The sequence below is a fragment of the Camellia sinensis genome, chromosome 9 (assembly GCF_055761805.1).
Source record: "Camellia sinensis isolate YWXY chromosome 9, ASM5576180v1, whole genome shotgun sequence".
Lineage (NCBI taxonomy): Eukaryota > Viridiplantae > Streptophyta > Magnoliopsida > Ericales > Theaceae > Camellia > Camellia sinensis.
In genome coordinates this window covers 29,417,985-29,445,984 of record NC_138969.1, presented here as the reverse complement: position 1 = coordinate 29,445,984, position 28,000 = coordinate 29,417,985, and the positions used below count along the sequence as shown (strand labels likewise).

The window sequence follows — 28,000 nt, the reverse complement described above, 5'->3', positions numbered from 1 at the left end:
TTTTATTAAATTAATTTAAATTTTATTAAATTAATGACTTTATCATTGAAATGAGGTAATAGTATTTTTAATTATTCTTATTTTAAAATATATGTAAAATTTAAGGTAAAATGCATCATAATTAAAAAGTCAAAAATGTTTGGTGACTCAAATTTTTATGGCTCGAGTCAAAATGACATCATTTTACACTTAAAATGATATCATTTTAAGTATTTTAAACTACAATTTTTTGGACAATCTAGCATTGTTGTTAAAAAGTGAGGGACAAGGTGAGAACCCGAATTTGCTTTTTTATTTTATTATTATTATTTTTTAATTTTTCATCTAAAAATGTCCCCACAAGTGCATAAACCTCACCCACAAACGCCGGAAAAACCCAGGAGTTCACAGACAGACAGACAGAGAGACGATCGAAGGAAAATGGGCTCGTCGGGTGCTATGCGCGAGCTACAGCGAGAACTCGAGTCCAAAGGCAACGATCTCAGCAAACTCCAGAAAGGCAACTCTCTCTCTCTCTCTCTCTCTCTCTCTCTCTCTATATCATCCTCTTCCTCCAATCTAACCCTAACCCTAATTCAACCTTTTTCTCTCTCTCTCTCTCTCTCTCTCTATATCATCCTCTTCCTCCAATCTAACCCTAACCCTAATTCAACCTTTTTTTTTAATTTTTTAATTTTAACAGATATCGCAAAGAACCATCAAGTTAGAAAGAAGTACACCATCCAGCTCGGTGAAAACGAGCTCGTCCTCAAGGTCTCTCTCTGTATATACTAGTGGGTTCGTGTCCAGCCGAAGGATGTGCTGTTAAATCTGTAAAATATAAAATTTGATTTTGATGTTGTGTGCGCTAAAAATGTTGGCCTCACTATATAATTTGGTATTTTAAATAGACTATAAGGGTATTTTTGAAAATAAAAATGTCACATTTTGTTAATTTCATTTTATAGATAGATAGATATATATATATAGGTATAGGGATAACTCATTTGATTGTGATTATGGTTTGTGATTATTGGGGTTTTTATTGAAGGAGCTGAATCTGTTGAATGAAGATGCGAATGTGTACAAATTGATAGGACCTGTACTCGTGAAGCAGGATTTAGCAGAGGCCAACGCGAATGTCCGTAAGCGAATTGATTACATCTCTGCTGAATTGTATGTTCCTTTTTTACCTCTCTTCACAAATTTCATGACTAATTCTTGCAAATTCTACTTATAGGCACGTCGGATTTTTATCTAAGTCCCAATTTGTTGTTTTTAATTGGTTGGGGGTATAAATACACGGCTTGATTCTCAGATCCTTAATGATAGTTTGTTGAAATTTCTAGTAGTTTCAGGATGACCCCTTTCGTATTTACTGTCAGAGAATGGGAATGTTGTAGGAACCCAAAATTGATGGGAATTGTTGTTATTCGGGAATCTTAATAATGCTCTGTTGATGAAATTTATGCTACTTGATCGATATAGAAACTTATATTACAAAATAATTTGTCATTGCTGTTTGTTGTGATGGATAGATGAGTGTAGATGCTTTGTAAATTTAAAACGCCTCCTTTTCTGATGTATTTTGTATGGTTTTTCCCAATATTTGTTTATTATTATAATTCCCATTTGATGATCTTTCATGTTATATTTTTCTTATGTTGTTCTTAAAACTCTTGCACTTTCACTAAAATCTCACTCCGGTCTTTCAACTTTCACCAAAATCCCCACTTTGGCCACTCTACTTTTAATTGTGCCTTACACATTTGGCTCACATGTCAATTTCTATTAGTCTCATTAATGCCATATGGACAGAAGGGTGACATTATAATTTTACTTAATAATCACAATTAAAAGTATAGGGATGCTAAGTGTAATTAACCCTGAATAATTTTTTATTTGTAGTGTTTACAATTATTGGCATGATTATCTCAAAGGTGGAAAAAATTGGCATGATCTTTCATAGTTTCCAATTTTTACATGATCATGCTAATAATCATGGATCTTGTTGAATATGAAATTTGAATATGATTCATGTTTGCAATAGTCATGCCAATTTTTACATGATCATGCTAATAATTGTAAACATGGATCATGCCAATTTCATATTCATGGATCTTGTTGACCATGCTAAAATATAATTTCATATTCAATATGGATCTTGTTTGATCGCAACGAAAAGTTCCAAAAAATATATTTTTTCCATGTACATTGAAAGTTATGAATATGATATTTTAAAGTTTGAAAAAATGTACTGTTTGGCATGTCAGCAATGCCACTCATGCTGCTGCCATTAGATTCAAGGATAAAATTGTTTGAACATGAGATGGCAATTTCAAAAAGAAGTTATGCTCACAAACATTATTATGTGGGGACTTCACTAGTTACTGGACTTAAAATGGAACATATCCTTGCATGAGTACATGTTGGTGGGATTTTACACTAATTAACCCTATTGATGGCCTTAATGTAATAAATTCACACACACACACACACACACACACACACACACACACACACACACACACACACACGCACATTTGTCATGGTATCCAGATTTAGGGAGTTTCTTCTGTCCAATACCTCATTTCCATGCCTGGTCTATTGAATTATTATTGTGGTAGTTGTTTTAAAATTTGGTGGAAGCTTTTAGATTGGACATTGAAATATAAATTTCTATGTTTGTTGGGCTGGGATACAATGTATGCCATAAAATAGTTTACTTCTCTGTACTTGCCTTTTATCTACGATGTATGTTTGCATTACCTTGGTAGTGACTTCATCCTTTTTACCTATAATTTAAGCACTCATGTAATAAACCATGTGTCCCTTTTCACAGTCTCTTCTTCTTCCTCTTTATTCCTCTTCGCTTTCGTCTTCTGCTGTACTTATTGTTCTTGCTGCTTTGCTATGTGAATGTAAATTGTGTTTCCATAAAATAGGAAACGGTTGGATGCAACTCTACAAGATTTGGAAGAAAAACAAAATAGTAAGAAAGATGCGGTTAGTATCATTTCCTCTCTTTACATGTTATAATTTGCATTCTCATTATATCCATGCCACTCATGTAGTCTTGAATTATGATCAACTAGGTAATAATTTTTTATGGCTATTGGAAGTTGATGTTGATGCTAATGCTAACTCTATAAAAGTTCTGGCATTGTTTGGTTAGCATTTTGATATAACACTTTTGCTTTTGGGAAAATAATGTTTTTGATTAGTTATTCAACAATTATGTTTGCTTGAACCACCTAAAATTTGGAAAGAAATTTTTTGTCTAATTTCAAAGGAAAAAAATGGACCCACATAAAAAATCGAGAAATTTCACTTTGTCTTCTCAAATTACTACACTTGTGTCTCTGCCCCCTGAACTCTCAATTTTAACAAAGGAAAATTACATAAAAGACCGAAAAGTACGAGCCTTGTAACTAATTAAACCTTGAATTTTTAATATTTTTAAATTAAACCCTGAACTCCTAAACTGATATCAATTTAAATCATCCACTCATCTACGTAAAAGACGCTAGTGGAGGGAGGATAATGTTGTCATTTTACGCCCTCTTCTTCTCTTTCCAGTTGGAATGCTTGCAAAAGGAAATGGCTGGGTCTCCTTTGGATTTTTAGAGGCAATTCAAAAAATCGAAAATTGGATTCCTAAAACATTGTGTCAATCCTTGCAACGTTGAAACATTAGTTTGGGTATATTGATACGTACACCTATGTACTAGTATATATGATTCATGCTATGCATGATGTTGCCATGCCAGTGGTAGACCTATAGCCTTAGGTAGATACTAGTATATATGCTTCGTGCTACGCATGATGTTGCCATGCCAATGGTAGAGCAATAGCCCTGTGGCATGTAGTATTAATACATATGTATAAGAATCAATAATAATACTACGATGATCATATTTTTTTGTAATGTTTTGTTTACCATGTCACATATCAACACTGTATTGGTGGTAAACAAAATATCATATGGTCATCATATAGCATTATTAGTAATTAATGTCAAGTAGTACTAGGATGGATGACCCCCTGGGAAGTCCTCGTGTTGCACCCCTTTCCATTAAAATTGCCGAGGCCCTTGTGGTCGAGTGACATTGTAGCCGCACCTTAGGGTATGGTGAGTAGAAGGTTTGGAATTCGAGTTGATGGACCAGCAGCGGCCCCTTTAAGTTGTAACTTAACTTTACTAACATTCTTTATTTATCAAAAAAAAAATAAAAAAAATACCCACCTTTCTCTAGTATGTCACTGGCAATCCTTTGTGAGTGCGGCATGCACCCCTCTAAGAATATTGCAAATGTGTTTTTTTTTTGGGGTAAATATATAGATTAAGTAGCTGAATATGGTAAATGTTAATGAGTGCTCTCGGGACACTTATTAATTTGTAATTAATCATTTATTATAGGTTAAAAAGTTGGTGAATTAATATATTGATTTTTTGTCATTAAATAAGTTATTAAATGCAAGGTTTTTAATTAATTATATTAATTGTAGTAGTTATTAAATTATTTACTACCAAATATAGCCATGATAAATACATAAATAAAAATAATAATATTGAAAGTGGTCTTGCCCGGAGTAATTAATGCCTATATATTTAAGGATGGTTTAGGATGCTCTAAATAAGTGTATTTTTTAACTTTTTATAAAAAAATGTGTAGAAAAGTAGAGAAAGTGAGTAAAACAGTAGAGAGGAGATGTTGATAGATGTTGATTGATATGATCAAAATAAGTGTACGTATGCAAAAAAAGTGCACTTTTTTAGCACATGCCAAACACTTACTTAGGCCTCGTTTGGGAACAGGCTAATTTAGTAACTTTTTGGCTATTTGGCTAAAAAGGTAGGTAAAAAAAACTTGTATGTTTGGGATGACTTTTTGGCTAATTATGAAAAGATGTGCAAAAAGTAGAGAGAAAAGAGAATCTTTGACTTTTTGGTATGAGTTGTTGGCTTTTTGACTAATTTAGTAACTTTTTGGCTAATTGGCTAAAATAGCCTCTTGCCAAACGAGGCCTTAGATTTAATGCTCTTTGAATTAATTACATCGCAATTAAAGACAAATAATTTTTTAAAATTAAATGGATTTAATTTAATACAACATGGTAGAAACTTTTTTGAGGGCTACTATATATCAACTAAATATTTCACCAAAAATTTTCACTTCTTATTTGATTTCGCATGTGATATGATGGGTTTTCTCATTTTTTAAATATGATGGGCCCTCATATACACATGGTATTTATTGCATGAATATAAATATCAGGCGAGGTAAAGGGGTGAAATTATATGCGGTAATAAATAATAATTCTCAACAATTTATTTTAGTTAATTTATCATTTTACTTGTGTATTCATCATGACTCCAAACAAATGTATATTTGGTAGTAAAAGAAATTATTAAGTAAATTGTTGAAAACCTTGCATTTAATGACTTATTTAATAATAACAAAAAATTTATATATCAATTCACTCACTTTTTAGTATAAATAGATTCACTAATTACACCTTAACAAGTGTCCCAGCCTCCTAGGAGTACTTGTTAGCATTTGCCTTTAGAAACTAATTTTTTTTTAACATATATAAACATATATGTTCGAAACTTTGAACATATAATTAATTATTCCTTAACAAGTGCCCAGGTCACTTGTTAGCATGAACCTAGGAATAATTCCAAAGACGATAAACATTTACTATAATGGAGGAAATGAATACATAAGAAACTTAGAAATAATTCACCGATAATGCTATGATGATCATATTTGTGTATCATAAATTGTTTATCATCTCGTGCATCATCATTGCTAGTGTTTTAAAAGGCGCGCTTAGCGTGAGGCGCAACCTTGCGCTTCAAACAAGTCAAGACAAGGCACAATTTGAAAGGCGATAAGGCGAGGGCTTTTTTTCGAGGTGTAAGTTGCGAGCTTCATGGCTTTTACTTATTTTTCTACTCCAACTGTTAGTGCTTTTTTTGTGAGCATACCCTATAGGAAATCAAAAATCTTCAATATAAAATGACCAAACGTGGTCAAAAGAGAGTAGAAAGTGATTAAAAAAGATCCTAGGTAGAGAAGATTAAAAAAAGCAATCAGAAAGTGAGAAGATGACACGACTTTGGTTTTTTCCTCAGGGTTTTCTTTTCTTCTTCAATGGGTTCTGTTGGTTGGGTTATCTCTTTACCTCTGTTTTTTCTTCCTTTATTTTTTTGTTCTTTTGTTCTTTTTCTTATTTTATTCTTCTCTTCTTCGATGGGTTCTCTTCGTGGGTCTGCCTTTGTTTTTTCTTTATTTACTTTTCTTCTCTTCTTCTTTTCTTATTTTATTCTCTTCTCCTACTTCTTTGCGGGTTGTCTTTTTGTTTTTTCTCTTTTGTTACGCTTGTGAAACTTGCTTTATGATTTTTGGAATTCTATATATATATTTGTTATGTTGAAAAGTTTGCCTATTTTATAATTTTTCTTTTCTTCTACTACTCGTGCCTCAATTTGGTGAGGCGCGCGCCTTGCACTTAGGCTATAGGAGACCTTATCGCCGTAGTGCGCCTAGAGCCTTTTAAAACACTGATCATTGCATTAGTCTAAAGAGTACCCACCACTCATGTTTTGATCTAATGCAGTTGTGATATATGAGATGGTAAATAAATTATGATATAAAAATATGGTCATCATAACATTATTGATATTTTACAAAAAGACAATCATTGTGCATGAGGTCTGAATACTGCCATATAGAAAGCAACAGGAATCTAAAACTATCAAAATTGTCAAAGTAGTAAATTCATGAAACCAAAATTGTTAAAATTTTGTAAAGAACCTTAAAAATAAAAAATATTACAAGCACAAGAGAAGTTATAATATTCCCAATGAAGAAAGGACAAGAAAGTAGTTTCAATGTGATATTCTAAATAAGGCCAACTGAATGGTTAATGCCCCCAAAACTATAAATTTTCCGTCTTTTAAAGCACAAAAAGATATGGAAGAAAGTGGCAAAATAGAAGTGATGCACTATAGCAAAGTGTAAGAGCCTCTTACAGTCGTATAGATAAGTATATATATTACTTAGAAAATATGAGGAAGAAGAACTCCGAAAATATGAGGAAGAAGGAATATATTTCTGTTATATTCAAAACTTCTTATTTTACAAGACCAAATGACACTCCTTATATAGGAGATATTACAAACATCATTATAACCCATTATATGCCACTTACATATTATATATTACCACTATCTACCACTATCATACTATATACATGCCACTATCTACCACCAACGCCACTATCTACCACCAACACCACTATCATATTCTATACATGCCACTATCTACCACCAACACCACTATCATATTATATACATGCCACTATCTTATTAAATGCATTAACACAAATTTCCAGCACTCCCCCTCAAGCTGGTTTGAAGATATCTTCCATAGCCAGCTTGCTAGTCAGCTTATCAAATTGCTTCTTGTGTAGTCCCTTCGTTAGCACATCAGCTAATTGTTCACCTGTTGGAAGGTAGGTCATACAGATTATGCCAGCATTGATTTTCTCCTTGATGAAATGTTTATCCACTTCTATATGTTTTGTGCGATCATGTAGAACTGGATTATGAGCTATAGATATAGCTGCTTTGTTGTCACAATAGACCTTCATAGGTGTCGGGTGAGAAAGCTTTAATTCTTCAAGAATTCTTTTAATCCACATTACTTCACAGATTCCATGGGTAACAGCTCTGAACTCAGCTTCTGCACTACTTCTAGCTACCACATTCTGTTTTTTACTCCGCCATGTAACTAGGTTCCCACCTACAAAGGAGCAGTATCCGGATGTTGATCTCCTGTCTGTAACACTTCCTGCCCAGTCTGCATCTGTGTATACTTCAACTTGAAGATGTCCATGTTTCTTGAACAGTAAGCCTCTCCCTGGAGTTCCTTTCAAATATCTTAAGATCTTATAAACGGCCTCAAAATGCTCTGCCCCTGGTGAGTGCATGAACTGACTTACCATGCTGACTGCAAAGGCAATATCAGGCCGCGTATGAGACAAGTAAATCAATTTCCCGACAAGTCGCTGATATTGTTCCCTCTCTTTGACTTCTTCAGCCTTAGCAGCTTGTAACTTCAAGTTAGGCTCGATCGGAGTCTCCACCATCTTACAACCAAGCATACCTGTTTCTCCAAGGAGATCAAGAACATATTTTCTCTGATTAACGAATATACCTTCCTTGGATCTTGCAAATTCCATTCCGAGGAAATACTTGAGGGCTCCCAGATCCTTAATGTGAAATTCTTTTGCGAGTTTCTCTTTGAGGGCTGCTAACTCTGCTTCATCATTACCAGTTAAAATGATGTCATCAACATAAACAATCAAAATTGCAATTTTACTGTTTTTTGAATGTTTATAAAATATTGTGTGATCTGCTTGACTCTGCGAGAAGCCACAACTGATAACTGCCTTCCCAAAGCGTTCAAACCACGCTCTTGGTGATTGTTTGAGTCCGTATAATGACTTGTTCAATCTGCATACTCTGTCGCTTCCAAGTCTCTGCTCAAATCCCGGCGGTAGGCTCATGAACACCTCCTCTTCAAGATCACCATTGAGAAATGCATTTTTAATGTCAAGTTGATGTAGAGGCCTATCTGAATTTACTGCAAGAGATAACAGTACTCTGATGGAATTTATTTTAGCAACAGGAGCAAACGTCTCCTGATAGTCGATCCCATAAGTTTGAGTGAAGCCTTTAGCCACCAGTCTCGCCTTGTATCTCTCAACGCTTCCATCTGCGTTACATTTTATCGTAAACACCCATTTACACCCAACTGTTTTCTTGTCTTTGGGTAGATCAACTATCTCCCAAGTACCACTTCTCCTTAAAGCATTCATCTCCTCCATGACTGCTAATTTCCAATTCGGATCATCCAATGCTTCCTGTATATTCCTTGGAACAAACAAGTGTGAAATACTAGATGTGAAAGCTCTATGGTTTTTAGACAGTCTTTGATAGGAGAGGTAATTTGCAATAGGATGTTTAATGCAATTTCGGACACCTTTCCTAATTGCTATAGGAACATCAAGGTCGGATATAGAAGGAATAGGATTACCTAAAATTTCGATGCCAGAACTCGGGTGGACATTCGGGTCATTAGGATGGACATTCGGATCATTATTTCTTAGATGAAATCGCTTCCTAGTATAAACCTGAAGCTCAGGATTTAGATCATTTTGTAGTACTTCTCCCCCTAAACAAGAATCTTCTTGACTAGGCACCATAGAACTTGGTTCTCCTAAGTGATCATTATCAGACAGATGTGGTTTTTGTGTAGGATAAATGACATTGGGGAGCGGGATAGAAATATCCCAAAAACGGTCTTCTACTCCACTTGTCTCCCCCTGAAGAGAAGTGTTGGGGAAATAGGATTTTGTTTCCACAAATGACACATCCATACTCACATGAAATTTCTTGGTTTGAGGATCGAAACACTTATACCCCTTTTTGTTTGAGGAATAACCCAAAAAAACACATTTTATAGCACGGGGGTCAAGTTTTGAACGAAATTGACTGGGAACATGAACATAGGCAGTACATCCAAAAACTTTGTCGGGTAAATCAGAAAACAATCTCGTGTCAGGAAAAAAAATTTTTAGACAATCGAAAGGTGTTTTGTATGTTAACACCTTTGTAGGCATCCTGTTTATCAAATAAGAGGCTGTTAAAATTGCTTCACCCCATAAATATTTAGGAACATGCATGTAAAACATTATAGCACGTGCTACTTCAAGTAGATGTTTATTTTTTCGTTCTGCAATGCCATTTTGTTGAGGGGTATCCCGACATGTAGATTGATGAAAAATCCCTTTTTTTTCCAAAAACTCACCCAACTGCTCATTGAAATATTCTGTTCCATTATCAGAATGTAAAATACCAATTTTGGTTTGAAATTGGTTTTCAATCATATTGTAAAAATTTGTGAATAAATTTTTCACGTCAGATTTTTTATTCATCAAATAAATCCAACATAAGCGGGTATGGTCATCAATAAATGTAACAAACCATCTTTTACCAGAAAGAGTAGTGATTTTAGAAGGGCCCCAAACATCACTATGAATCAAATAAAAAGGTTTGGAAGCCTGGTAAGATTTTGGCAAATAAGTAGAGCGACGAAATTTTGCAAAAATGCACCTTTCACAATGAAAAGAAGAACAATCAATCCTTTTAAATAATTCTGGAAATAAATGTTTCAGATAAAGAAAACTAGGATGTCCTAGCCTATAGTGCCATAGCATTATTTTTTCTCGAACAGAGATTGAACTAGTACTATTAAAGTTCTGAGCTTTTTTATTACTAACAGGTACTTCATCAAAGTAGTAAAGACCTTCAAGCATCCTAGCACGCCCAATCATCATCCCCGAGTTCTGGTCCTGAAATTCACAATGGGATTCAAAAAATGTAACACGACAATTAGAATCCTTAGATAGTTTACTGACAGACAAAAGGTTACAGGCTAAGTTGGGGACGTGAAGAACAGCATTGAGATTAATTTTCTCAGTTAGTTTAATAAATCCTTTTCCTGCAATAGGTGAAAAACTACCATCGGCTATTCTGATTTTGTCATGACCAGAACAAGGGAAATAGGTACTAAATAAATGGAAAAACTAGTCATGTGATCGGAGGCACCGGAATCTATGATCCACGGAGAGAAGTTTAGGCAAGAGAAGGCTTTAGGATTTCTACCTGTTTGTGCCAACAAAACACTAGGAGTACCGGATGAGGAGTTGGATTTTATCAGCTTTAAGAGTTGATCAATCTGCTCTTTGTTGAAGGGACCTGAATCGGCTTCATTAGCGGTAGGAAAGCCACGATTCTTCTCTCCTTGTTTGCTGCTTTTCCAGTTGACAGGTTTGCCATGGATCTTCCAACACGTTTCGCGTGTATGGTGAGGTTTGTTGCAAAAATCACACCAGACCCGTGGCTTATCATCAAACCTGCGCTGGTAATTTGCAGCCTTGTTGGCCGCAGCATCGCTAATTAAAGCAGAAATTTCAATTGATTCACCAGTACCTTTTTTCTTAAGCATGACGCTCCTTCGGCTCTCTTCCCTTCTGACTTCAGCAAATACTTCGCCAATGGATGGGAGAGGAGGTCTGCCAATAATTCTTCCTCGCACTTCATCGAACTCAATGTTAAGGCCGGCAAGAAACTTGTAAATACGGCTGTCTTCCACAGTTTTCTTGTGGTGGTTGCAGTCGTCAACCGATTTCCATTCGTATGTGTTGAAGATGTCAAGATCCTGCCACAACCTTTTCAACGAATTGAAATATTTGGTGACGGAATCATCTCCTTGACGAATCTCTCCCAACTTCAAAGTTAATTCGAAAACTTGAGATTGATTTCCTAGGTCAGAATACATTTGACTAACATTATCCCACAATTCTTGTGCAGTAGGATAGCACATGTAATTAGAGCTTATATCCTCCTCCATGGAATTGACCAACCATGTCATAACCATGGAGTTTTCAGCGTCCCAACTGTCGAACAGCGGATCATTAACAGCAGGAGCCTTCTTGTCACCAGTGATGTAACCGATCTTTCCTTGCCCACGGATATACATCCGGACAGATTGTGACCAGCGGAGAAAATGATCACCATTTAGGCGGATGGTGGTGATTTGGACAGAGTGAGAGTTGGACGTTTTCACTGGAATGGCAGCGGCAGGGGTTGAAGTGGTTTCGGACGTGACTTCCGACATGGCTATGACGGTTTTAGAGCTGCTGTGTTTTTTGTTGCTCTGATACCAACTTAGAAAATATGAGGAAGAAGAACTCCGAAAATATGAGGAAGAAGGAATATATTTATGTTATATTCAAAATTTCTTATTTTACAAGACCAAATGACACTCCTTATATAGGAGATATTACAAACATCATTGTAACCCATTATATGCCACTTACATATTATATATTACCACTATCTACCACTATCATATTATATACATGCCACTATCTACCACCAACACCACTATCATATTCTATACATGCCACTATCTACCACCAACACCACTATCATATTATATACATGCCACTATCTTATTATATGCATTAACACAAATTTCCAGCAATATTGATATATGCCTACATGTATTAACGCGCTCACACAACTCAATGATAGTGGTGACTTGAAGAATGACAATTACCTCGTTGCCAGCGTGACATTATGCACCCAGGCATCCTTCATTGTTCCTCGATCGATGAGGTGAATCGAATGAGAAGGGGTGATGGCAGTGAATTGAAGTGTGAGGGACTGTCATGCGGTAAAAAGGGAAGAGATAGTGGGGGTAGCGGTGCTAGAGGGGTGGACAAAGGGCAGGGGTATAGCGTTGCTAGGGGGAGAGATGGTGGGATTGGTACTGGTGGTTGATGACTATTGTTCTCATCTTCTTCTCAATGGAGGAGACGATTTTGGTAAGGGTTTGGTGGAGGTTGAGAGGGTGGTTATGGTGGGAGGGTTAAGTGGAGGGGGAGGGAGGGCAACCACTAGCTGCGAGATGGGGGGAAAGGCAGAGGTGAGTGATCAAATGTGTTAATGTGCATGGTAGGGTTAATGATATGTTGGATGATTGGTAAGGTGGGATTGTAATTGGTATGGTCAATCTTAATTATGGGGTATACATGAAGGCCCCGTTTGTTTTGGGGTGTAATAGATGGGAGGGGATTAAGATGGAGGTGGGGTTATTTAATGTTGTGTTTGTTTGTAGAGTTGGGGAAGGGATTGGGATGGAGGAGGGGATTAAGATGGAGGTTGGAAGGGGGATTGAGATGGAGGAGGTAGAGGTGGTATTAGAAACATAGTGAGGGGATTAGAAATTTTTTTATTTTTTTTATTTTTTACATATTGGGATTTTTTTAAACATTAATGTTTAATTTTTTATATTTTTTTTATTATTTTATATAAAAATAATTTAACAATTCCTACATTAACAACTATCATAAAAACAAACACAATTTTACCTAATTCCCTCACTATCAATCTCCTCATTAACAATCCCCTTGCTATTAATCCCCTCACTATGAATCCCCTCACTTTTATCTCTGAAAACAAACGGACCCTAAGTTAAAAGAGTGAAAGATATTTTGCCACATGTACTACAATTTTTTTTCTCTTTGTTGTACAATATAGTAAAGACGGATGGATGCCTAAGATTGTGTGCAATTTAAAAATTTATAGTTTTGTTTGAAATTTTTTAAAACTTAGGATTGAATACGTTACGAGGGGTCAAACCTTGGGGTTATGTAATTTCCCCTTTTAACAATTAACATCTTAAATTAGTGAAATTTTTTCACTTTGCCCCAAATCATTAACGACATTACGACATTTTGATAGAAAACTTTACTTTGCCCCTCGATCTATCACATTTGTCACATTATCCCCTTAACTATCAAGTTTAGCAATTAACACCTTACACTATTGAAATTAATTCATTTCCCCTCAAATCGTTAACGATGTTACATGTTTTTATGGAAGACCATATAAACCAGCCACATGTGATAGTGTAAGGGCCATTAGAGAGAAAAAAAAGAGTTATGTGTTCTCTTTTCTTTCAAGCTTTTGCAACTTGTCCTACTTTTTTCTGTTTTTCTCTAAAATTTGGTTTGCTATTTGACCATTTAAAGGTAAAGAAAATGAAGTTTAATAGCCTTGTTGAGAAAGCGAGGTTTCTTTGAAATTATTGATGCTAGTTTGGTCAGGCTTTTGAATGTTCATGTTGATAAAAAATTTAGACCGTGTTTGGATGCATTCTCAAACTATGTTTCCACCCATACATTTACACTTCACGTTTGGATACAATTTTCAAATCGTAATTCTACCATGCAATTCAAAATACATCTCCACTTCCCGTTTGACAGAGTTCTGCCTTTGTTTCTCCATTGTAAAAGCTTCCAACGGTACATCTCTATATTTTTTGATATTCTCCATTTCTGAAAAGCTTCACGTGAAGAAAATTTAAAGCTAAACTTCTGAAAAGCTTCACCTTAAAGAAATTTAAAGCTGAACTTCACGAGACCTCTTTCTCTTTTTCAACGATCATAGGTGAAGATTCTTCACGGGTCGTGTTACTCTGTGAACTCAGACCTTCGAATCTAAAGTATGTTTGTGAACCCCCTCTCCACCCATAAAATTGCAATTACCAGCTCCCACAAATCAAGTAAGTTACAGTTTGTGCGTTGTGGAAGATTCACTCTCTGAACAACGAAACAACGACAAGACTGAGGTCAACTACATCACAAATTTCTTTCAAATTTTAAATTACAACTCACTGATTTCCTCAAAATTTCCCAAATTCATTCCCAATTTATGTGTGTCAGGCAAAATTTGTGAAGTGTATTCTCCAATCAGACGCATTGCGAAGAAGCGCACGTCCACCCACTGTAGCCACGCAGTCATCGGTGACAACTATTCAACTCCTGCTTTGGTACGTATGTCCTTGAATGGATCTGCTAGTCGTATATCGTTCAATCCTTCATATATCCTTCAATAGATCTGCTAGTCGTATATCGTTCAATCCTTTACTCGATCTGGTATGTAATAGCTGAGAAGGGGAAATGTTTTGTCAAACCGGTCTACCGCCAGGACAACCAGCCTATCGTCCCATTGGACTTCCGGCCGGTCGACCGCCGACCCAGCCCCCTCTCCTCTTGGTCGACTGGCAATATCCTTTTCTGCTTCTCTTCTTCTTCTAGTCTCCTTCTGGTTATTTGTGCTTATTGTCTACTGTATATACTTCTCTCAAACTTTTTGCATATAATATTATGCTTTTTCTTGTTATGTAACACTGTTAACACTTCAATTGATATATTTTTTTTCCTAGCAATATTCTGCCTTTTTATCTACTTTTTCCTCTTGTATCTATTTTTCCCAACATTGTTAACAACTTCAATTGATGCACTTTCTTTCCTATGAAAATATAATTGGAGAAGATTCTTGCAATTTTAATTTTTAATATCCAATTTAGATTAGTTTAGATATAAATTGTGTGTTGTTAGATGGTTGGCAACAATCAGGACGCAAGAATGTGGAGTTCCAGAATAGAAATGAAGCTAATAAACATGTTGAAAGACGAGGTACAAAAAAATCAAACAACAGGTCATAGTATTGTGTGGACAGTTAGGCATTTGACTCATTTTGCAACTGAGTTGCAAAATTTGTACAGATTTCGATACACACCAAAACAGGTACGGCAAAAATATTAGCGATTGAAAGCTGATTGCCAAACCTTCAAGCGATTGCAGGCACAGACCGGTCTGGGATGGGATCCCATTGTAGGAACGGTTGTTGCACCCGATGAATTTTAGGACAAGGTATTCAATTAATCTATACCCTTTTCAATTTTTTTTTGTAATATTTTATAACATGTACAGAATGCTTATTTTTAATATGTTCAATTGCTGTAGGCAACAAAAAATGTTAAGAAATTTAGGACAAGGATTTGAGTATTTTCAAGAAATAGCCGAAATTGTTGAAAACTGTTGTGCCATAGGGGCCTTGGCCCGTGCATCCACACAAGGAGGCCCTAACTCTGATGAAGAGGATGAAATGCTTAATAAATTTTGGTCTCCTGGAGCTGGTGGGAGTAATGCGGCCGAACCTATTACTGTTGACTTATTCGGCGATGAGTACATAGAACCATCGAAGGGCAAAAGTCACAAGAGGGACCCTACAACTAGCCAGACTGATAGTGGTCGTTCTAAATGGTCACGGTCAAATGGCTTTGATGATGTATGCGTAGCTTTCACTACCTATGTACAGGCAAAAACGGAACATTCTCATGCCCGATCAACAGATACAGAGGCTGTAAGTGCATGTGGTGATGACTATTCTCTTGATGAATGTTAAGATACACTGTTAGAGCTTGAGGACATACTATCGGTCCAGTACATTAGGGCTCTGACACTATTCAAAGACAATAAATGGCGGAGGTTTTTAATGCGCACTCCTGCCCATATGCGCCTAGCTATGATTCTAGCTTTGCAGTGAAGGGAGAAGTTGTGGCTTGATCGAGCTTGCGGTTCTCATTGTGGTTGTCCAATATGCTTTGATGATGTCTATGTTCTTATTAAATTTTTTTTTTTTTACCTGATTACCGGCCACTGAGAGTACCAAGATTTGCGACCATCATTTCCTTCACTATCATGTAGCATAAATCTATTGTTTGTCCAATTTCAAAACAATATAACGAATAAACATTATAAAATGGAACATCAAAATGTCTTTTTTTAGGAGTGACATTTTTGACTATCCATCGATGAAGAATACGAAAGTGGGGTTTTAAATGGCGTACTTGTAAATTAGTGTCGGTAAATCGGTTCTCACAAATTGTAGTATAAACCTCACTTACATCACCAAACATGTTAACTAGGTTAGCCTCACTTTGAAAATGACATTGCAAATCCCCTGATTGAACTCCAATAATTTGTGCTAAACTGTGGGGGTTGAGTGTGATTAGTTTACCTTTCACGTAAGATGTCAAACTATTCTTTCGAACTGTTCCCTCAATAGGTCGTAAGTGAAGGTAAAATAAATACACAAAGCGTAGATGTACCTTTTGTGGTAAATTAGTTAAAGGTAGTCATCCCATCGTGTCCAGTCTACCAACCAACAAAGGATCATATTGAGAAGGTGGATTTACTCAGATTTATCCTTCTCCCGATAACAATTGGTCGGTTGGCAAAATTTGGATAAGCTTGTTCATGATTATAGGTAAGAAAGTCAATTGTTAGATAAGTTTGTTATTGTTGGCGTTGTGGAGGGTTAGAGGTTTACAAAGGCGAGTACAATAAAATCTGTAAACCTATACTATTATTTTCACCATTATTATTGTACTCACCTTTCCATTTCTTACTGCACATGACCCGCGAAGTGAAACAGAGACCCATGAAGTGAAGTACCATCAATAATGGTAGTGTGTGATGGGTTTGACATTGAAATTACCACATTACCCCTTTCAATAAATAATAAATTCATAAGTTAGAAATAAATAAAAAGGACAACATGGTAATTTCACTCATTTCTGTGCCCTCTGCAAAATCTGGTTAGCTTTGATAAAAGAAAAAAAGAAGCCAAAATAGTTGGTCAGCGTTGGATGCTATTTTAAAATAAAAAAAAAAAACCCAAAACTCAGTATATTTTTGACCATTTGACCGAAGCTCTTTGTATCACTCTCCTAACCAACAATTCACTTCAAAATTTTCAGCAACACCATCTTCATTCCAACAACTTCTTGCTTCACAACTTTCACCATCTTCTTCACCATCTTTGTTGCTCTTTATATCAAAATATTGTCAATACCCGAACTATACAACCACCTCCTCCACCAGCTACCTCAATTAATTTCCCATTCAATCAATTTATAAAATTCAAAGGTTCCCTCAGATCTGTTCTGTAGAACTATTTTTGAAAGGTGCCTTCAGATCTATTGGTTACAACCCAACAGTGCAGCAAACCGGACAACCAGGCGGACAACTGGTGGGTTATCCGGCAGGTCAACTGGCCTCTCTATTCCAGCTTCCACCAAGTCTGAACCCTGAGGCTGAGCTTTGGCTATCTGTTGGTTACTTTTGCACACCATTTTCATATATTTTGCTATACATTTTTTATACATTGTTGTTACCTTTTGCTATCTTTTGCTTACGTTCATAAGTCATGCCGAGAACAAAAAGAGCCAGACCAGAACGTGGCCAAACCTCTAACCCTCCACAACGCCAACAACAAACTTATCCAACAATTGATTTTCTTACCTATAATCATGAACAAGCTCATCCAAATTTTGCCAACTGACCAATTGTTATCGGGAGAAGGGTAAATCTGAGTAAATCCACCTTCTCAATATGATCCTTTGTTGGTTGGTAGACTGGACACGATGGGATGACTACCTTTAACTAATTTACCACAAAAGGTATATCCATGCTTTGTGTATTTATTTTACCTTCACTTACGACCTATTGAGGGAGCAATTCGAAAGAATAGTTTGACATCTTACGTGAAAGGTAAACTAATCACACTCAACCCCCACAATTTAGCACAAATTATTGGAGTTCAATCAGGGGATTTGCAATGTTATTTTCAAAGTGAGGCTAACCTAGTTAACATGGTTGGTGATGTAAGTGAGGTTTATACTATAATTTGTGAGAACCGATTTACCGGCACTAATTTACAAGTACGCCATTTAAAACCCCACTTTCATATTCTTTATCGATGGATAGTCAAAAATGTCACTCCTACAAAAGGACATTTTGATGTTGTTCCATTTTATAATGTTTAAGTTAAAATTGATGTATTATTGATTGATATTCTGATGTATATTACAAATGGTGAGTGACTCATTATATAGGAGAGGGTGAGTGTAGTAGGTGAGGAGTAGGTGGTGGTAGGTGATGGTAAATTGGTGGTAGGTGATGGTAAATTCTAACAGCCCCCCGCAAACTCAAGGAGGATAGAAACTAACCAACTTGAGTTTGAAGAGAGGAACAAAACAAGAAAATACATAAAAATAAAAAAGGATAGGAGACACTGTATGGTCGTGTCAGACCATTGGTGAAGACACTGAATGGTGGTGTCATAACGTTGTAGAGGACACTGTATGGGGGTGTCATAACGTTGTAGAGGACACTGTATGAGGGTGTCATAACGTTGTAGAGGACACTGTATGGTGGTGTCATAACGGTGTAGAGGACACTGGATGGCGGTGTCAGACCGATGTAGAAGACAGTTTATGGGGTCATGTCGGACCGTTGTAGCAGACAATGTTGTGACAGTTGTTGTGACAGTTTACAGAGTCTTGCTGGACCCTTGTAGAAACTAACCGGAATCAATGTCGGGACAGTTTACAGAGTCTTGTCGGACCCTTGAAGGAGTTAACCGGAATCAATGTCGGGACAGTTTACAGAGTCTTGTCGGACCCATAAAGGAGCTAACCGGAATCAATGTCGGGACAGTTTACAGAGTCTTGTCGGACCCTTAAAAAGTCGCACCCTCAAAAGGTGTGCCCAATCTTTCAAAAAGGCGTGCCATCAAAAGGCGTGCCCAATCCATAAAAAGGCGTGCCATCAAAAGGCGTGCCCAATCCATAAAAAGACGTGCCATCAAAAGGCGTGCCAAGTTGTCGGCGAGCGCCGAGCGACTCATGATGCGCGTGTCTGCCTCTTCGTCAAGGTCTTTATAAATCAAAGCGGAGGCTGAGGCTGAGGCAGAAAACCCGCTAAAAAAACTCTGAAAAAAAAACTCTTCGTGTTGCTGAGAGAGATAGTTCCTTTGGCTGAGAGAGTGTCTCTAAGAGCTGCAAATCTTGAAACACTCTGTAATACTCGGTTGCCCAGAAAATGGCCTCTTCGTCCCGTAGTCTGCTCACTCTCTTTCCAGACCTCAATGAGTCAACAAGAGAGAGAACTGGTGCGGTGGCCAGTGAACCTCAACCAAACACCTCTGTGTTTGCTCCGTTGAACTTTCCGATGCGGTCGGTGGAGCAAAAAATGGCGGTGCAAACTGATATTGAGGCCAATCAGTATACTCTGAAGTCATGTGTGGAAACCATGACTGCGGTCACAAACTTGTCGCACCGGCTGCAGAGCAGGACAAATGAGGTGCAACAGTTAAACTCCCAGCTGGCTCTGCTCCAACGCATGTATAAGGATGCGCGAGCAGAAATAAGTGTGCTAAAGACAGAAAACAAGGAGCTGATGCGGAAGGCCACCGTGATGTTCCGATTTGGAGGTCCACCATATGCTGTAGTGGAGGAGCAGGGAGGAGGCAACTTGCTTGGTGGTCTAGGAAGCACGGAGGCAACACCGTCAAGGGCCGGCCAGGACGGAGGCAAGAAGAAGAGACCGGCGGCAGAGTAGAGAAGAAAAATCCCGCCTGTGATGTGTGGTTGTTTTGGTGTGTTTTTTTTTTTTTTTGGTGTAAAATGCTGATCGGGGTTGATCCCCGGCATGAAGAAATGATAAGATTGTAGAATGTTTGTGGTGTTATTTTGATGATGTTGTTTTGTTGAATAATAAAAAGAAAAGAAAAAAAAAAAGAGATAAAAAAACAATTTTTTTTTTTTAAAAAAATAGATATATATTCTAGAATGGGTGCTGGCAACAGCACATGGTGGGGGGAGAGGAGTCTGACAAAAGAAAGAGTGAGAATCAAGAGTGAGGCAACAGCACATGGAGTTGGAAGAGTGGGTGGAGAATAAAAAAATAAAAGAAAAGTGGGTGGATAATAAAAAATCAAAGCTGTATGTTTAAATAAAGAAAGAGTGGGTGGATAATAAAAAATAAAAAGAAAGGGAGCATGTGAAGTAGATAATAAAATAAAAGTGGGTTTAAAGAAAGTGAGGGATGTGGGCGGTGGATGAACAAAACAAATAAATAAATAAAGGAATGAAAAGAAAGAAATAAATAAAGAAAGAAAGCAAGTGTTGTGTGTGTTGATATGTTTTTATTTTATTTTATTTTGTTCACCGCCTCTGCTGTTTGTGTCCCCTCCATGTGCTGTGTCTCCTCCTTTCATCATACTACCCACTCTCTCTCTCTCTCTCTCTATCATCGACTCGGCCAAGTCTCAGACGGCATCAATGGCTTTGCCAAATCAGCAGACTGTTGATTATCCCAGTTTCAAGCTTGTAATTGTTGGTGATGGTGGAACAGGGAAAACGACATTTGTGAAGAGACATCTTACTGGTGAATGTGAGAAGAAATATGAGCCAACCATTGGCGTGGAAGTTCATCCTCTGGATTTCTTCACCAACTGTGGAAAAATTAGGTTTTATTGCTGGGACACAGCAGGGCAGGAGAAATGCGGTGGCCTTAGGGATGGCCACTATATCCATGGACAATGTGCCATCATCATGTTTGATGTGACTGCCCGAGTGACTTACAAGAATGTTCCCACATGGCACTAGGATCTCTGCAGGGTGTGGGAGAATATTCCAATTGTGCTTTGCGGAAACAAGGGTGATGTGAAGAACAGGCAAGTGAAGGCAAAGCAAGTTACTTTCCATAGGAAAAAGAACTTGCAATACTATGAGATTTTAGCAAAGAGCAATTACAACGTTGAGAAACCTTTCCTGTACCTCGCCAGAAAACTTGCAGGAGATGCAAACTTCCACCATATGAAGGAAGGCGGGGGTGGCAGAGAGGCGCTGTGTGACGGCGGTGGTCTCGAAGAAATTGCAAGGTATGTGTAGAAAATTCTAACGGACTAGGTTGAGGTCCGGCGGGCGGCCAAGGCGAGGTTGCCGCCCGCCGGTGAAGCGAAAAATATTAGGTTCTAAACCTGCTCTGATACCAAGTTAAAATTGATGTATTATTGATTGATATTCTGATTTATATTACAAATGGTGAGTGGCTCATTATATAGGAGAGGGTGAGTGTAGTAGGTGAGGAGTAGGTGAGGAGTAGGTGTTGGTAGGTGATGGTAAATTGGTGGTAGGTGATGGTAAATTCTAACAGTTTATTTGTTATATTGTTTTGAAATTGGACAAACATTAGATTTATGTTACATAATAGTGAAGGAAATGATGGTTGCAAATCTTGGTACTCTCAGTAGCCGGTCATCAGGTGAAAAAAAAAAAAAAATTAATAAGAACAACATAGACATCATCAAAGCATGTTGGACAACCACAATGAGAACCGCAAGCTCGATCAAGCCACAACTTCTCTCTTCACTGCAAAGCTAGAATCATAGCTAGGCGCATATGGACAGGAGTGCGCATTAAAAACCTCCGCCATTTATTGTCTTTGAATAGTGTCAGAGCCCTAATGTACTGGACTGATGTCTCCAAGCTCTAACAGGGCATCTTGACATGCATTAAGAGAATACTCATCACCACATGCGCTTACAGCCTCTGTGTCTGTTGATCGGGCATGGGAATGTTCCGTTTTTGCCTGTACATAGGTAGTGAAAGCTGCGCATACATCATCAAAGCCACTTGATCGTGACCATTTAGAACGACCACTATCAGTCTGGCTAGTTGTAGGGCCGCTCTTGTGACTTTTGCCATTCGATGGTTCTATGTACTCATCGCCGAATAAGTCAACAGTAATAGGTTCGGCCGCATTACTCTCACCAGCTCCAGGAGACCAAAATTTATTAAGCATTTCATCATTTTCATCGGAGTCAGGGGCTCTTTGTGTGGATGCACGGACCAAGGCCCCTGTGGCACAACAGTTTTCAACAATTTCGGCAATTTCTTGAAAATATTCAAATCCTTTTGTCCTAAATTTCTTAACATTTTTTGTTGCCTACAGCAATTGAATATATTAAAAATAAGCGTTCTGTACATGTTATAAAATGTTACAAAAAAAATTGAAAAGGGTATAGATTAATTGAATACCTTGTCCTAAAATTCATCGGGTGCAACAACCGTTCCTACAATGGGATCCCATCCCAGACCGGTCTGTGCCTGCAATCGCTTGAAGGTTTGGTAATCAGCTTTCAATCGCTAATATTTTTGTCATACCTGTTTTGGTGTGTATCGAAATCCGTACAAATTTTGCAACTCAGTTGCAAAATGAGTCCAATGCCTAACTATCCACACAGTACTATGACCTGTTGTTTGATTTTTTTGTACCTCGTCTTTCAACATGTTTATTATCTTCATTTCTATTCTGGAACTCCACATTCTTGTGTCCTGATTGTTGCCATCCATCTAACAACACACAATTTATATCTAAACTAATCTGAATTGGATATTAAAAATTAAAATTGCAAGAATCTTCTCCAATTATGTTTTCGTAGGAAAGAAAGTGCATCAATTGAAGTTATTAACAGTGTTGGGAAAAATAGATACAAGAGGAAAAAACAGAATATTGCTAGGAAAAAAAAAATATCAATTGAAGTGTTAACAATGTTATATAACAAGAAAAAACATAATATTATATGCAAAAAGTTTATAAGAGAAGTGTATACAGTAGACAATAAGCACAAATAACCAGAAGGAGACTAGAAGAAGAAGAGAAGTAGAAAAGGGTATTGCCGGTCGACCAAGAGGAGAGGGGGTTGGGCCGGAAGTCCGGTGGGACGACCGGCTGGTTGTCCTGGCGGTTGACCGGTTTGACAGAACATTTCCCCTTCTCAGCTAGTACATACTAGATCGAGTAAAGGATTGAACGATATACGACTAGAAGATCTATTGAAGGATATATGAAGGATTGAACGATATACGACTAGCAGATCCATTCAAGGATATACGTACCAGAGTAGGAGTGGAATAGTTGTCACCGATGACTGAGTGGCTATAGTGGGTGGATGTGCGCTTCTTCGCAATGTGTCTGATTGGAGAATACGTTTCACAAATTTGGCCTGACACACATAAATTGGGAATGAATTTTGAGGAAATTAGTGAGTTGTAATTTAAAATTTGAAAGAAATTTGTAATGTAGTTGACCTCGGTCTTGTCGTTGTTTTGTTGCTCGGAGAGTGAATCTTCCACAACGCACAAACTGTAACTTACTTGATTTGTGGGAGCTGGTAATTGCGATTTTATGGGTAGAGAGGGGGTTCATAGATTCGAACACGACCTGTGAAGAATCTTCACCTGTGATCGTTGAAAGAGAGGAAGAGGACTCGTGAAGTTCAGCTTGGAATTTCTTTGAGGTGAAGCTTTTCAGAAGTTTAGTTTTAAATTTCCTTCACGTGAAGCTTTTCAGAAATGGAGAATATCAAAAAATACAGAGTTGTACTGTTGGAAGCTTTTACAGTGGAGAAACGAAGGGAGAACTCTGTCAAACAGGAAGTGGAGATGTATTTTGAATTGTATGGTGGAATTACAATATGAAAATTGTATCCAAATGTGAAAGTGTAAATGTATGAGTGGAAATATAGTTTGAGGATGTAACCAAACACAGCCGTAGTCTCTCACTCCCGTCATCCCTAACTACCCTACCTATTTCCTCTGTTTGTTATGTTCCATCATTATTAAAATACACTTATAGTCAAAGAGATTACATGTACAAACAATTAATCTCTCACTCCCCTCTTCCACAACTATTTCCTGCATACTTGTTATGTTCCATTGTTATTTATTTAATCCTAGAGTGATTCTGCGCACACAATGAATGTGTGAAACGGTAGTAGGACATGTGGCTTAGAGAGTGGGATATTGGATTATTTTGGTATGTCGTTTTCTTACATTTTTGCCCAAACAGTTACTAATGGGAATAGTCTAAACAATTGTAAAAATATATTTTTATTTGAATAATTTTGCCTATAGCGTTTGTTGTGCACCTCATTTTTAGTTTTTCTTTCACATCTTTAGGTCATATCAAAGGAGAAGTTTTAAAATTACCTACTAAAATATTTCTTTCAAATTACAAACCCATAAGCAAAGAAGCATAGGCACTTTTAATGAAGGTCATAGATACAGGAATGCAAAATTTGTAAATTGTGCTAATAATATGTGTGCTATTACTTTAATTGCTTCCATTTTTTTTATAATATTTTGTAGATTTTAAAGTTGCAGCAAAGAATTCAGTATCTCCAGGCCGGAAAAGCAAAGGCATAATTTTCCTCTACTGGTTCTTTTCTGGCCTAGTTAGCATCAGTGCTCTTGATCTCTGCTTTTTGAGTAAAACTACTATTCTAGTTACTAGCCCTCCCTTTTTGTTTTTGGATTTTGATGATTGTTTCTTACAAGGAAAATGTGGTTGTGTTGGTTTTTTTTAAATGATACGTTGTGTTTGTGCAAGATATGTCAAAGTTTAGGTTGTATCGAGTGCATCCTTCCTAAGTATCCAACATTGGTGGACCAATGCCGTGTAATGACTTATCTTTGTATCTGGTGAATGTGGATCTTTGGAAAAAGTTGTTGGCCATCAGTTGTTACAATGTACTGCTTAAGTTGAACTAGTGTCCATGGCCTGTTTGGTGATAAAAAGCCAAAAATTAAACTGTTTGGTGCAGTTTATATGAACTGCTTATAACTTTTTTATTTATAAAAAAAAAAAAAAAAAAAAAACTTATTTTGGGAGTATGTGTGCTAAATTGTTTAGTATAGTTTCTGCATACAATTTATTAAGTAGAAATAATTTATTTAAGTTGGAAAAAAATTGATTATCTAGTAGTTAGTATTTTCGGTTTCGATTTTTTTTTGTTATCAACACCAAATAGGCTCAAAAGCATCTCTCCATGTGCATCTCTGCAAAAAGTTATTTTGAACTTATTGCAAGCAGAATCAAACACTGGTTTTCTGTTTTCTTCTTGCTCTGTTGTTGTTGTTGTTTTTGGTGGCTTACTTGCAACTCCACACATACAAACACAAGCACAAGGCATGTTTTCATGATTTAAGAGCATCCCTAGAAGAGTAGTATTTTGTGTTACTTTAAGCACAATAAAAGTATATTTTACACAGATTTGTTACAAATTATTCCAATATTTTGTTATATTGGTATAGGTGCTCTAAGAGCATTTTCAATCGTTCATTAATTTTTTTTTTTTCATAATTCAAATTTGATGAAAAAATGACAAAGTGTGTTTTGATCGTTTCATCAAATTTACATTAAATCAAAGGTGAGGTAATTTTTTTTAATCAAATCAAAGATTAACCAAACCAATAATAGCCATATTAAGTTGTAATTAACATTAATTTAAGTCAAATCATAATCGAAGATTACTTTGAGTGTGACCTAATTCACCATCATTAGTCGCAATTAATACTACTTTAAGACATAAACAAACAAAATAATGAGATCACCAATTTTGATTCAATAATTTGTCTCTCTCATCCACCACCACTACCACCACAAACACAATGACCCATTACTAACACAAATGGAATTTTGATTCAATAATTTGTCTCTTTCATCACCACCACTACCACCACAAACACAACGGCCCATTCCTAACACAGGTTTGTAATCAACATCAATTTAGACTACAATTTATACATGATATACACCATTGGGTTTGTATATTTTGTATATGATATACACCATAAGGTTTCTTCAAATTGACACTAGGGTAAAAAAAGTAGAGATATGATAAAAAATTTAACAAGAATATAGAATCAAGAGGAAATATAGTACGTATTTAACAAGAATTTTGAAATGTTTACAGACACAATAACCCTAGGCCACTCTGTCTGCTTGATAAATTATTGCTCACTGAACATTATATATATATATATATATATATATATATATATATATATAAATTCAATTCAAATTTTATATACAAAAATTAGTTGTATTTTTCAAATTCAATAGGGAAATGAGTGGGAGCACTAATTAGTGCTATCACTAATGATGTGATAGTGGGCCTCATTAGGAATGATTTGATGTTTTGACTTTGGTGTTGTATTTTTTTTCTTTTTTTATTGAGTGCCATGTCATTAGTGGTCTTTTTAGAGCTCCCAAATTAGTGGTCTCTATCATTATTGAATTCAATAATGTAGTAGTCTATTAAAAATATTTAAGGTAACTATCTTTTTTATGTCTACTGTAATCATAGTCAATTATATCTTTTACATGTCGCTAAATCTATAAAATGAATATAAAAGTAAGTTTTCATATCATTTTTCTCTCTCTTTATATATATATATATATATATATAATATATACACATTTATAAAAACATTAATTAACTACAATTCATTGGAAGATGGTTAGACAATTCGCTTTTGTATAATAATACTCATTATCAGTCCAGTTCAAGAAAGCCAAAACCATTATGGTTATCTCCAAGATTTCATGAGAGAGAGAGAGAGAGAGAGAGGGGTTACATCAATTAGTGAGGAAGGCATAAACAAACTTATACCTTAGCACATTGTTCACGTGGTTCTATCCATCAATCAAAACTATGGTCATATCATTATCATTATCATCATGTACTCTTTGAAAACTTGAACAGACAAACAAGGGAAAAAACTGACAACATTCCATATCAATATATCTATTGATCTGATAAAGTAGATTTGAAACTTTCAAGTACAATTATTTCAAAACTTCTTTGATTCATTATATTGTGAAGTGAGTATTGAAAACACACCGGTGCTTCCACCATCTAAGTGCACTCTCCATTGTAATATAACATTTCTCCCTCCGCGCTACGCGTGCTGCTGCAAAAAACATATATGGAATGAATCTGTGACTTGTGCTTGCTCTCTCTCTCTCTCTCTCTCTCTCTCTACGTGCTACGCATGCTTGCATAAACATATATGGATCGAGTTTGTAGTAGGCGGCTTCCTAAGTGCCCTCCAACATATGAATATCTAAAGAAAGTGGAGCTTTTTTACCATTTCATCGATAAAATTCTTTAAAGAAATTTTCTAAATGTCAAGTGATGTTAGTTATGATTTAAAACAGTATTGGTATGATTCAAAATGACAGTAATTTGTTAGGTTTGATGGTGGGCTTCTATATATTTTGTATGGAATTTATGATGTCTCACCGACAAACAAATGAATGAATTTATTTTCAAACAAATACAATCTGTGGGTTTTATCTCCCACCTCTTTATCTCTCAAATCTCTTATGAGTTTCTTAATTTATTGATTGATATTTATAACTATCACGACCCGAACCAGTCCCAAAAGTTTGGGTCATAACCGGCCAGTAACCCATAGATTATCGAAAACCTTAAACGATCATACAGAATATTTATGCTAATGGGGCCATAAACGGAAGCGTATAATAAAGAGAAGTCTATTGAGCTGTGCCAATCATGAGGAAAAATTATGAAGATAGCCTCATAACACATTAACACATTTACATGCCCAAGTAAAAATATAAGTGCCATAAGAAATTTACACATATTGTTTACAAACCCAAGACCATAATGGAAAAAAACAAAATAAGGTCAATGTGTGGTGTGAGTCAAAGACAAAACTCCATTTCAGAGGCATGACTCGATTGTGCTCCATGCCGCTGATCACCTACATGTGCATACATAATATTAGGTAAGCTAAGCTCAGTGAGTAATAATACGGTAAAGCAGTGTAAATAGATGATCGTAAGATTCTCACAACGTCCATAGTCA

At 36.4% G+C, this 28,000-nt stretch overlaps 1 protein-coding gene and 1 pseudogene across 2 annotated transcripts; both read left to right on the top strand.

Annotated features, from left to right (window-relative positions):
* Nucleotides 1-315: 315 nt before the first annotated feature.
* Nucleotides 316-24,840, top strand: LOC114259582 (prefoldin subunit 6). The gene is made up of 5 exons (XM_028199616.2): nucleotides 316-499; nucleotides 683-753; nucleotides 1,031-1,155; nucleotides 2,925-2,985; nucleotides 24,474-24,840. The coding sequence occupies exons 1-5, from the start codon at nucleotides 331-333 to the stop codon at nucleotides 24,528-24,530; spliced, it is 483 nt and encodes a 160-aa protein (XP_028055417.2). The 5' UTR covers nucleotides 316-330; the 3' UTR covers nucleotides 24,531-24,840.
* On the top strand, nucleotides 20,523-21,227 carry LOC145798526 (GTP-binding nuclear protein Ran-B1 pseudogene; annotated as a pseudogene). The gene has a single exon (XR_014339498.1). The product of XR_014339498.1 is annotated as a GTP-binding nuclear protein Ran-B1 pseudogene (transcript).
* Nucleotides 24,841-28,000: the final 3,160 nt, after the last annotated feature.